The 12924-nt window shown below is 47.0% G+C and overlaps 1 protein-coding gene across 3 annotated transcripts; it reads right to left on the minus strand.

Moving 5' to 3' along the window:
* Positions 1 to 983: 983 nt before the first annotated feature.
* krasl.S (Kirsten rat sarcoma viral oncogene homolog like S homeolog) lies at positions 984 to 10468 on the minus strand. Of its 3 annotated transcripts, none has more exons than XM_041587844.1 (6): positions 10310 to 10468; positions 6935 to 7057; positions 6623 to 6801; positions 6340 to 6499; positions 3539 to 3662; positions 2897 to 2967 (listed from the first exon to the last, which is right to left on the minus strand). In XM_041587844.1, exons 2-5 carry the CDS (start codon positions 7043 to 7045, stop codon positions 3543 to 3545), a joined length of 570 nt encoding a protein of 189 aa, XP_041443778.1. In that variant the 5' UTR covers positions 7046 to 7057; positions 10310 to 10468; the 3' UTR covers positions 2897 to 2967; positions 3539 to 3542. The 3 variants fall into 3 exon arrangements, with proteins under 3 accessions (XP_041443779.1, XP_041443778.1, XP_041443780.1); XM_041587846.1 differs by having other exon boundaries at positions 10230 to 10347; XM_041587845.1 differs by lacking the exon at positions 3539 to 3662 and having other exon boundaries at positions 984 to 2967; positions 10310 to 10467.
* Positions 10469 to 12924: the final 2456 nt, after the last annotated feature.

The raw sequence follows: 12924 nt of genomic DNA on the forward strand, positions 1-12924 counted from the left end.
CCAAACACTCCAGGCTCTCTCTCTACCCCTGACCAGGACTGGACTGGAAATCTGTGGGTTCTGGTAAATGCTGTAAGTTGCCATAGAAAGTGACTATATAGTGGGCTGATGGGAGGCTGTTTGGGCCTCTGTGTACTTGGAATTCCACTGACAATTGGGACTCCCAGACCTGTCCCATCTCTGCCCCATAGGGTTGCCACCTGGCCTGTGAAAATGATGGTTCATCCCAATGTTATTAATAGGGAAAAACACTAAATATATAGGAAGGCCGGTATTTTTTTCCAGAGAAGGTGGGAACCCTACTGCCCCATCTCTACCCCTGTCCTGCCCTATCTCTACCCTTGTCCCATCTCTGCCCCTGTCCTGGCCCATCTCTGCCCCTGTCCCATCTCTAGGCCCATCTCTGCCCCTGTCCCATCTCTACCCCTGTCCTGGCCCATCTTTGCCCTTGTCCCATCTCTGCCCCTGCCCCATCTCTACCCCTGTCCTGGCCCATCTTTGCCCTTGTCCCATCTCTGGCCCTGCCCCATCTCTACCCCTGTCCTGGCCCATCTCTGCCCCATCTCTACCCCTGTCCTGCCCTATCTCTGCCCTGTCCTGTCCTATCTCTGCCCCATCTCTACCCCTGTCCTGCCCTATCTCTGCCCTGTGTCCTATCTCTGCCCCATCTCTACCCCTGTCCTGGCCCATCACTAACTTTGGCCCATCTCTGCCTATGCCACATCTCTGCCCCATCTCTACCCTGTCCTGGCCCGTCCTATCTCTGCCCCATCGCTACCCCTGTCCTGGCCCATCAATAACTTTGCTCCATCACTACCCCTGTCCTGGCCCATCTCTGCCCCATCACTTCCTCTGCCCCATCTCTACCCTTGTCCCATCACTACCTCTGTCCCTGCCCCATCACTACCCCTGGATTGATTTCCAACCTCCCCACCAAAGCCAATGGAAGTGTCACTGAGGGAAGGCAAGAGAGAAGAGCAGAATCACCAGAACTCATTTAATTACATTTCAATAAATAGGAGCATTACAGTCAGAAACAAAATTAATGACAATATCACACAGGATATACTCCTAAAATATGAAGGGAAAATAAGAGTTGTTAGAACAGTGGTCATTTCAGTTTGTCGTTAATGGTGTCATCAGCCCTAAAGGGGGGTGGCCCCGGGGCCCAAATACAAGCACACCCTATTAAACAGATCAGATTCAAATAAAAAGCACAAATGTACAAAAATGTGCAGGTTTCTATACAAAAATAGTTAAAATACATTCCAGGTAAACATATAAGGTTCCTCCTTCCATGCGTGGGGGGCACCAAATGCAAAAAGCCCCCAACCCGGAGTAAGACGACAGCACAGTAGAGAGCGGGGGGGGGGGTAGATTATAATAAAATTGCAGCAGCAGACGGAATTCTAATAGAATATTAACCATTGGACCTGGAGTATTGGGTCAGATTCAGAAATAGAATAATGAGGTGTCAATCAGTAATATTTGTCATGGGGGTGTACAGTATTTCTCTATATTCAACACACAAGCCCTTCATCTGAATTCAAAAATAACGTCCCAAGAAAAAAAAAAAAAGCATTGACCCTGCTACTAAACCATAGTGGGGTCTCTGTTCCCAAAAAAGACCTTTCATTGGGTACAAATAAACATTTGCCTTCTGGCTGAATAGAATAGGGTCTCTCTTTTATGGAGTATACTGTGTATATATTTATATCTATCTAATATCCGGGGTAAGACGGAGCAGACCACTGCTATTTGCACCCAGGATAAACAGAGAGGTTCACCCCTACTCCTGGGATTACTGCTCATGGTTTAAACGTGTCCAATTTCTTGTTCTGGACTGTAAAATCTGCTGCAGTGGTTTTATTTCAGACACCAAACGGATGAAATATTAGAGACACGGTGCAGTAGCGCCTCCCATGGAGGATCCCCAACGTCTCCTTATAACATGTTGCTCTCCGACCCCTTGGATGTTGCTCTTAGTGGCCTCAAAACAGGAGCTTATTTTTGAATTCCAGGCTTGGAAATAAGTTTTAATTGCAGAAAAACTAAGAATAGTGCCAAACAGAGCCACTAGTCCACATAGGGGCTACCAAACAGCCAATCGTAGCACTTATTTAGCTCCCCAATGGACTTTTTCATGCTTGCGTTGCTCCCCAATTTTTTTTAAATTGAATGTGGCTCTCAGATAAAAAAAAACGGTTGGGGACTCCTGCCTTACAGTATAAAGTTGATCCTAGTTCAGACAGGGAGCAAGCAGACACCCCCCCACCCCTTCCATTCTTAGTATTGGCACACCACTTTAGCTGCCAGGTTAATCCGTAACCATGGAATTCCCATAGGAGTCCTTACTGATGGGAGCGTCGGGATTATATACAAGTATAGAAAAAGAGCGTTGTCACTTCTCATAGCACCATTCCGTCACATTTTGAGTACAGTTTTCACTTTATTGGGTATTTGCTACCAACTCTATGCGCACTTGTAAACCTGCGGCCGTTAAACCGACGCGAAGCAACGCGGCTCCTGCAGAACCGAGACCAGGGTGCAGTACATTGTGCCGAGATACCTGAATGGTCAGCGGACGGCCGACTAGTGTATTGCATTATACGCCACGGGCATTAGGGATCATCTGAAATCCAAAGCCGCTAATCGGATTAGATATTTGGAAGCAACAAAAGCTCAAATGATGGCAAAACGTGCGTTCCATGCGCAGAACCGGATTTAGTGCGGATCACCGGCACCGACCAACAACAACAAGATTAAATCGGTAAACAAACGTGAATAATTTAGTGTAATGTACAAGGTTATCCCGGTGGGCAGGCCTAGACTCAACGGCAAGGGGGAGATTATTCACAAAATGCTACACTTCGTTTTTGATTTCTTCTTCTTTTTGCCGTCTTTGCTCATCTTCTCTTTGTGCTTGCGGATTTCTCGGACCAACGTGTAGAAAGCGTCGTCCACGCCCTGGAGGAAGAGGGGAAACCAGTTGAGATTTAAAGGGAATAGGGATTGTCAGAGGGTTAATTAAAAATAATTAGAGATAAACCAAAGCCAAGATTTGAGGAATTGGCCAAACAGCGATCGGAATCTTCCACACAGCCGAATAAAACAGGAGCCAATGGGAGGATGGCTGCTCAAATCTCCCTGTTAGGCCAATGAGCTCAACCAATAGGGGGCACCGGCAGACCTTTCATTCACACACAGTGATCCAATCAGAAAACAAGACATTGTGCGACAGAAAGAGAAAAGCCAATCACCCCGGTTACGGTGGGGCCTATTTGCCAACATTCAATGTCGGACGTTGCTCCGTAAAATGAGCCCAATTAAACTAAAAAGTGTTAAATAAATCCTGAACCAAATGTAGAAATCGGTAAATAGGACCCCCGTGAGCCATCTAACGGGATGAAGCCCCCATATTCGATTAATCATCATCCAATCGGAACCTTTGCACCTGCCCTTTGCTCCATTGAATTAGCCAGAGATCCGCCCACCGATTCCCAGCAAGAGTTTGGGGGGCGCAGGAGCGAGGACTTACCCCGTCACATTACCCGACATTTTTTAAATTTCACACATCCCGGAGTCTTTTCTTCTTTGCTCATCTTTGTCAATCTGAACTGCCGGATTTCTCTCACCAATGTATAAAAAGCATCCTCCACTCTCTGCATTGTAATAAACACACAACTCCTTTACTCACTGCACCCACCATCATACGGCCTTGGGGGGGGGGGGTCCCACTCACCTGCTCCCACCACTGCCAGGTACTGGGAATTATACATGGAAATAGGAAGAACAGGAGACAGGGGGGAAAAGCTACAGGAAGTTCCCAATATATAAATGCACCAATAAGGATACAGATTCTTTATAATTGGTTACATTGTATCAACAGGCTTGCACCCCTGAAACTATAGCTGGGTGACTGTTACCCCAATGTTTCTATATATCTGTAACCTTGTTATGAGCTAAGGGGGCCCAGTCTGAAGGTCAGTTAGGGGGAGATTTGGGGTGAGTGCTTATTTGTACTCTGGGTACCCCTGGAACTATAGCAGGGTGACACCCCAATGTTTCTATATATCTGTAACCTTGTTATGAGCTAAGGGGGCCCAGTCTGAAGGTCAGTTAGGGGGAGATTTGGGGTGAGTGATTATTTGTACCCTGGAACTATAGTTGGGTGACTGTTACCCAAATGTTTCTATATATCTGTAACCTTGTTATGAGCTAAGGGGGCCCAGTCTGATGGTCAGTTAGGGGGAGATTTGGGGTGAATGATTATTTGTACCCTGGGTACCCCTGGAACTATAGCAGATGTTACCCCAATGTTTCTATATATCTGTAACCTTGTTATGAGCTAAGGGGGCCCAGTCTGAAGGTCAGTTAGGGGGAGATTTGGGGTGAGTGCTTATTTGTACCCTGGGCACCCCTGAAACTATAGCTGGGTGACTGTTACCCAAATGTTTCTATATATCTGTAACCTTGTTATGAGCTAAGGGGGCCCAGTCTGAAGGTCAGTTAGGGGGGAGATTTGGGGTGAGTACTTATTTGTACCCTAGGTACCCCTGGAACTATAGCAGGGTGACACCCCAATGTTTCTATATATCTGTAACCTTGTTATGAGCTAAGGGGGCCCAGTCTGAAGGTCAGTTAGGGGGAGATTTGGGGTGAGTGTTTATTTGTACCCTGGGTACCCCTGGAACTATAGCAGGGTGACACCCCAATGTTTCTATATATCTGTAACCTTGTTATGAGCTAAGGGGGCCCAGTCTGAAGGTCAGTTAGGGGGAGATTTGGGGTGAGTGCTTATTTGTACTCTGGGTACCCCTGGAACTATAGCAGGGTGACACCCCAATGTTTCTATATATCTGTAACCTTGTTATGAGCTAAGGGGGCCCAGTCTGAAGGCCAGTTAGGGGGAGATTTGGGGTGAGTGCTTATTTGTACCCTGGGTACCCCTGGAACTATAGCAGGGTGACTGTTACCCCAATGTTTCTATATATCTGTAACCTTGTTATGAGCTAAGGGGGCCCAGTCTGAAGGTCAGTTAGGGGGAGATTTGGGTAAGGTAGTCATTTTTAGTCAATAGGGAACCCTAAGCTTTCAGGTAAGGTGAATGAAGGCAAATGCACACATACACAGTGCAACCTCATATTGATACACATATATATTTATATTCACATTAAAAGCCACTGAATTTGGAGGGCAGAGAGGACACCGCAATTCCAGGAAGCAGATGGATTTCCCAATGCAGAGAGGGGAGGAGGGAAAATGACCCATCACCAGAGCACCCAGAGATTGGCACCTGTCTGGGCACCAACCCAACACAGACTGCACAAGCAGGTGGGGATCCCCCAAAAACATTAACACTGAGCACAGTCACAAGGTCCAAGTAACGGGGCGTTCTATAAAGATGAGAAACAATGCCAGGAATCGTCTCGAAAAGTCTAGAACAGCCTGTACAGAATTGTCTAGGAGATGGATTCCTTTTACAAAAGAACTGCAAGCTCTTAAAGGAGAACTAAAGCCTAAATAAAGAAGTAGGTAGAAATGTTGTACATGATGTTTTATGCTTCTGTACCAGCCCAAGGCAACCACAGCCCTTTAGCAGTAAAGATCTGTGTCTCCAAAGATGCCCCAGTAGCTCCCCATCTTCTTTTCTGCTGATTCACTGATTCACATGCTCTGTGCTGCTGTCACTTACTGAGCTTAGGGAGCCACTCACAATATACAGTACACATAGAATAGAAATGTCACAATATAAGGCTGATTAGTAATTAATACACATAATTACTACATGGCAGCACAGAAACCAGTGCAATTAGCATCAGAATTGAATAATCAGCAAACCTGTAGCATCAGCTTATATTACAGCCAGGGAAGCTCATTTTCTGCTGCTGGATAATTAGTGACGAGCCCTAAGCTTAGCTTCTCAACAGCCAATCAGAGCCCACTGAGCATGTGAGTGTCACAGACACTTTCCAAGATGGTGACCCCCTGTGACAAGTTTGAAGTCCTGGATCATTGCTGCTATTGACAAGCTCAAACTTTAGCCTCCTGCAATAAGTTCACTATAGAAAATAGGACATTTTTAGCCACATTCATTTTTAGGGTTCAGTTCTCCTTTAAGCCAAGTGGATCAGAGTGGTGATTCCCTGTTCCCGTGTTACAGCTCACGGGATTTAAACACCCCCCAGGGGCCACATCTGAGACTCAATATTTGGACCTGGTGAAGAGCTTGGACCACAGACACTGGAAAAGCCAAACACTTCAGGCAGTATCAGCAGATCAGAACCTCCCCGACTGCAGAAAAAGCGCCAATTCCATGAATAGACATGCGGGTCATACCTGTCTGGTTTTGGCCGAGGTCTCGATAAAAGGAATCCCGTAACTCCTGGCCAAGTCCTGGGCTTGTTTGGTGTCCACCGTCCGGGAGGGCAAGTCGCACTTGTTCCCCACCAGAACCATCGGCACGTCCTCCGAATCCTTCACTCGCTTGATCTGCTCTCTGGGAGAAACAAGTCACGTTAATGGAGCCCATGCTGCTCTGTTAATCCTACACTGTGTCAGGAGTTGGAACCAGCAGTACAGAGCAATGTCATTTATTTAAGACACAGAATAGGCCCCTTACCTATAATGGTGAATATCCTCAAAGGACTTGATGTTATTAATGGCAAAGACACAGAGGAAGCCCTCGCCGGTCCTCATATACTGGTCCCGCATTGCACTGTATTCCTCCTGCCCCGCAGTGTCCAGAATGTCCAACAGACACGTCTCCCCATCGATCACCACTTGTTTCCTATACGAGTCCTGACCGAAACAAGAGACTTATATGAGTGGGGGTGAGACCATTTCCAAAGCAGGGGGTGACAAGTATATGGAAAGCTTTGTACAGACCCACGTATAGAGCCGCTCAATGGACTGACCCAAACACCAGCCTTACCTCTATGGTGGGATCATATTCATCCACAAAATGATTCTGGATGAGCTGAATGGTCAGGGCACTCTTCCCTACACCTCCAGCACCAACCACCACCAGCTTGTACTCCGTCATCTTGCCCCAAATCTGAGAAAAGAAACCGCAATGAGTTGGAGGCCTTCACTGTATTCCCTCATTGGTCTCAATGCCCAACCAAAGCCTTGTGTTTTCCTGCATTCCATTCCCCGTTAGATTGTGAGCTCTTCTGATCAATCAGCCTGTACTTGAATGCTCAGTGCTCCTATTGGACAATGCTACATTGTGATAATAAAAAGGAGAAGTCCATGGCCACAATATCCAGCCAATCAAATTCAGACTCCCAGTAATGTAGGTCATTAAAATTAGATTGGGGTCCTTCCCCCCCATGTTCCACCGGCTGCCAATAGGAGTCAGTGAGTTGCTGGATATCTGGGGACTGGGCACAATGAATCTGAGCAAAGGAACCCCCGATACCAATCTGGCCCATTTCTACTAAACAGTAACAAATAAGATAAAGAAACGGCAGTAAAAGTTCTGTGATTCTTTATCTCTTTCAAGGATCCACTGATAGAGCGGCTGTAAAGGAGGCTCACTAAAGCTTTCACTTTATAGTTGCACAACGTTCAAGGGTGAAGGACTTACCACCCTCCTGGGACTCTCAGCCTCACACTGCATTCTGGGACTTAATCCTATTAACCCAGTGAGAATGAGGAATGAATGGATATTGGGAAGTTGTATCAGGAGTCAGAAGCAGCAGTGCAGAGAAAGGGACAGACACAATGACAGTTACACAGAACTATAAACCCAGTGAGAATGAGGAATGAATGGATATTGGGAAGTTGTATCAGGAGTCAGAGGCAGCAGTGCAGAGAAAGGGACAGACACAATGACAGTTCCACAGAACTATAAACCCAGTGAGAATGAGGAATGAATGGATATTGGGAAGTTGTATCAGGAGTCAGAGGCAGCAGTGCAGAGAAGAGAAAGGGACAGACACAATGACAGTTACACAGAACTATAAACCCAGTGAGAATGAGGAATGAATGGATATTGGGAAGTTGTATCAGGAGTCAGAGGCAGCAGTGCAGAGAAAGGGACAGACACAATGACAGTTACACAGAACTATAAACCCAGTGAGAATGAGGAATGAATGGATATTGGGAAGTTGTATCAGGAGTCAGAGGCAGCAGTGCAGAGAAGAGAAAGGGACAGACACAGGCCCGGACTGACAATCTGTGAGTTCTGGCAAATGCCAGAGGGGCTGCTATAAGGTGCCATAGACTGTCAGTATTTAGTGGGCTGCTGGGGGCTGTTTGGGCCTCTGTGTACCTGAAATGCCAGGGCCTATTTTAATTCTCAGTCCGGACCTGGACAAATATAATAACAATTTCCTTCATTAGACAAAGTCAGTTTTCGGGTGGAGTTGGCCTTTAAAACAAAGTGTGAGACTGACCTGTGTGGCCCTGGCCAATAACAAGACAGGATTCAGTGACAGGAGCAAAAGGAATGTGACCAGTAACAAACAGAAGATTCTCAGTAACCTCTAGATTAACAGCGTTTGTCATAAAGCAAAACAGTCGTACCCACCCCCGGGCGAGACTGGTATCTGGGCCAGACACTGGGGCCCCGGCTGGTGCAACCGGTTCTACAGCTCACACTTTCCAAACACAACAGGCACCTGGTCTTGGGCAGAACTGGGAGCTGAATAACATTATTTCTACCACCCCCATCCCAGGGTCACATGATCCTTTGTAAATACCAACCAACAGTTTGTCATCTGGTTACTCACTAGTCACAAACACACCAGCAGCATCACTCAACTGGGGCCCCTGTGTCTCCAGTATCATCAATGTCCACTGGGACAGAGAGAATCTCAGCTGCCATAAAGCAGGACAGGACTGCAGCTTACAATGGGGATCAGATAGGATCTGTGCAGCCACTGGGACAGAATGTTCTGTTATACAGATAGCTAGAATCTCAGCTGCCATAAAGCAGGGCAGGACTGCTGCTTACAATGGGGATCAGATAGGATCTGTGCAGCCACTGGGACAGAATGTTCTGTTATACAGATAGCTAGAATCTCAGCTGCCATAAAGCAGGACAGGACTGCTGCTTACAATGGGGATCAGATAGGATCTGTGCAGCCACTGGGACAGAATGTTCTGTTATACAGATAGCTAGAATCTCAGCTGCCATAAAGCAGGACAGGACTGCTGCTTACAATGGGGATCAGATAGGATCTGTGCAGCCACTGGGACAGAATGTTCTGTTATACAGATAGCTAGAATCTCAGCTGCCATAAAGCAGGACAGGACTGCTGCTTACAATGGGGATCAGATAGGATCTGTGCAGCCACTGGGACAGAATGTTCTGTTATACAGATAGCTAGAATCTCAGCTGCCATAAAGCAGGACAGGACTGCTGCTTACAATGGGGATCAGATAGGATCTGTGCAGCCACTGGGACACAATGTTCTGTTATACAGATAGCTAGAATCTCAGCTGCCATAAAGCAGGACAGGACTGCTGCTTACAATGGGGATCAGATAGGATCTGTGCAGCCACTGGGACAGAATGTTCTGTTATACAGATAGCTAGAATCTCAGCTGCCATAAAGCAGGACAGGACTGCTGCTTACAATGGGGATCAGATAGGATCTGTGCAGCCACTGGGACAGAATGTTCTGTTATACAGATAGCTAGAATCTCAGCTGCCATAAAGCAGGACAGGACTGTTGCTTACAATGGGGATCAGATAGGATCTGTGCAGCCACTGGGACAGAATGCTCTGTTATACAGATAGCTAGAATCTCAGCTGCCATAAAGCAGGACAGGACTGTTGCTTACAATGGGGATCAGATAGGATCTGTGCAGCCACTGGGACAGAATGCTCTGTTATACAGATAGCTAGAATCTCAGCTGCCATAAAGCAGGACAGGACTGCTGCTTACAATGGGGATCAGATAGGATCTGTGCAGCCACTGGGACAGAATGCTCTGTTATACAGATAGCTAGAATCTCAGCTGCCATAAAGCAGGACAGGACTGCTGCTTACAAGGGGGATCAGATGGGAGGCCCTGGGGAATGAGAGAAAGAGCAATAGAAGAGCAATAAGACTGGGGGTGAGGGGGTATAAAGAGGGGGTCAGGGGGGGGGCTGCTGAGTGACAGAAGGGGCAGGAGACAGGGAAGGGGTAAATAAAGGGGACAAGGGGCAGAAGGAGAGAATTAGGGGGAGACTAAATAACTTGGGGCAGGAGATAAAGGAGGATCAGTCAGTTACCCGGAAGGGGGAGGAGATTTGAGGGAACAAAAGCCGCGGTGGGTCAGATCTGAGGATCAGGAAGGATTCCCCGCACTTACTCGCTGCTGTCTCGGGCTCACGGCTTCATTTCTCCCGGGAGAGAGGCCCAGACTCACGGGCTGGAGGGAAGAAGAGGCGGCGCTGCCGGTCCCACACTCATAGGCCTGAGCCGGAGACTCCCAGGGGCTCTTTAAATACGAGCTATAAATACCACGGGGATTCGCCGGTGACGTCAGAGCACTTTCGCTTCTCCTATTGGCTGAATTCGGAATGTAATGGGACGCGCCCCGCCCCGAAAGTGAATCTACTCCCCGATAGTTCCGCCCTCGCAGTGTGACGTGGGGAGAGAAAGCAGGGGAGAGGCGTGGCTTGTGGATAAAGGGCAAGTGACCCTGGGATTTTATTCCTGCAGGAAAATCCATTGTGTGGGACTGAGCTGCTCATGACGTAACCATAGCAACGTGCTGCCCTCCTGCTGCTTTTCCTGTACACAATAATTAATAACTAGGCCTTTCCCTCTTTAGCCATTGGCCAAGCACCTGGGGCTCATTCAGCAGCAAATAATGAAAACATAGAAAATTCATCTGACTGTGAATTTGTGCCAATTGATGATAAATCAGGGTCAGTTAAAGGGATACTGTCATGGGAAAAACATTTTTTCAAAACACATCAGTTAATAGTGCTGCTCCAGCAGAATTCTGCACTGAAATCCATTTCTCAAAAGAGCAAACAGATTTTTTTATATTCCATTTTGAAATCTGACATGGGGCTAGACATATTGTCAATTTCCCAGCTGCCCCAAGTCATGTGACTTGTGCTCTGATAAACTTCAATCACTCTTTACTGCTGTACTGCAAGTTGGACTGATATCACCCCCCCACCCAGCAGCCAAACAACAGAACAATGGGAAGGTAACCAGATAGCAGCTCCCTAACACAAGATAACAGCTGCCTGGTAGATCTAAGAACAACACTCAATAGTAAAATCCAGGTCCCACTGAGACACATTCAGTTACATTGAGAAGGAAAAACAGCAGCCTGCCAGAAAGCAATTCCATCCTAAAGTGCAGGCACAAGTCACATGACTTGGGGCAGCTGGGAAATTGACAATATGTCTAGCCCCATGTCAGATTTCAAAATTGAATATAAAAAAATCAGTTTGCTCTTTTGAGAAATGGATTTCAGTGCAGAATTCTGCTGGAGTAGCACTATTAACTGATGTGTTTTGAAAATAAAACATGTTTTCCGATAACAGGATTCCTTTAAAGGCACGAGAAACATTGTAGCTGGAGCACTAGCCACCCACTAGCCAGGGACTCAAACTCTCAATTGTAACTTGCCAACATTACTGACGAGGGGCCGCTGTCAGGCTCGCTGTTTATTGGTCGCCATCAGGAATCACAGGCCCCCACCCACCCCAGCCCCCAAGCCCCACCCAGGTCCAACCCCCACAGACACATGGCCGCCATCAGAAATCTTGGGGCCCTGTACAACAACATTTTCTGGGACCCCGCCCACCCAAGCCCCACCCCAAATCCCACCCACACAGACACAGGGCCGCCATCAGGAATCACAGGGCCCAATACAACAACATTGCCCCGCCCACCCCAAGCCCCACCCCTGGTCGTCTTCATTCTTTTCCGTCGTGGGTTTTTCGCTTCTTGTTCTGCACCCTGGGCCCCCCATAAAACCCAAAGCCGCCCCTGGTCGACAGTCACCCTGGCTGGGGGTTTAGTGGGTGCAGCAATGAATGATGAGAGCCAGACCACCCCAAAAAGATTCCTGCGGGGGAGCCCAGCTCATTGTCCCTTGTCTATAAAATGTGGGGGAACCCCTGGAACTTCCTCTTGAGACGCCACTTTGGCAGATGGAGCCCTCAGTTCTGGACTAGTTTGGAACCCAGAGGTAAGTCAACAGGTTAGTGAAGTTGGGGTGCAGACAGGGGCGATTCTTTACCTGCCATGCTGCCCCACCCCCTTGAGCCCCAGTGCTTACCTTTTTCACAGGAGTTGCTCCAGGGGTACAGCCCTTAATCCTGGATGGGACCCACCTGAGGGGACCCACATACCTGTTACTGACAACATATTAACTCCCGTGGGACACAGAGTCCAGTGTCAGGGAAAGAGAAGCTGGAAAAGTCCAATTTATGGGACAAGGATGAACCCGGGGGAGATCTTTATCTGTAATCCAAAGCAGTCTTAGGAAAGAGGGAGGGGGTTGTTTATACAGAGCTAATTATGTCTCAACCAATTACAGGTGAGATAATAATTGGGAAGGCAAAAGCAATTCCTCGTTACTGATTTATAAAACAAAAAAAGAATAAACTTGGGTTTTTAGTGTTTAATTAAAAGAACAGACAGAATGGGGCGAAAAATTCAATTTATGTCCATCATGTTGAAAAGGAGTCTCCACGGGTGCATATTTGCCCTTTAATGTGCAGCGGCCACTAGATGTCGCTATGTACCAGGAGTCTGAGGCTTTAGATACAGCAGCACTTGCCCTGGGAGCTGACACACTGCACACGGGCAAAACCCACCTGTTATTATTAGTTATTATTATTATTAGTTTTTTATTATTATTATTAGTTATTATTATTATTAGTTATTATTATTAGTTTTTTGTATTATTATTATTAGTTATTATTATTATTAGTTATTATTATTAATTTTTTATTT

The sequence above is a fragment of the Xenopus laevis genome, chromosome 3S (genome assembly GCF_017654675.1).
Source record: "Xenopus laevis strain J_2021 chromosome 3S, Xenopus_laevis_v10.1, whole genome shotgun sequence".
Lineage (NCBI taxonomy): Eukaryota > Metazoa > Chordata > Amphibia > Anura > Pipidae > Xenopus > Xenopus laevis.

Excerpts from the sequence above, each read along its gene's own strand:
- krasl.S (XM_041587844.1), bottom strand. The coding sequence starts at position 7,045 with ATGACGGAGTACAAGCTGGTGGTGGTTGGTGCTGGAGGTGTAGGGAAG. Across the intron at positions 6,802-6,934 it reads AATATGATCCCACCATAGAG|GACTCGTATAGGAAACAAGT; the intron begins GTAAGGCTGGTG and ends TGTTTCGGTCAG. Across the intron at positions 3,663-6,339 it reads CCTCGGCCAAAACCAGACAG|AGAGTGGAGGATGCTTTTTA; the intron begins GTATGACCCGCA and ends ATTACAATGCAG.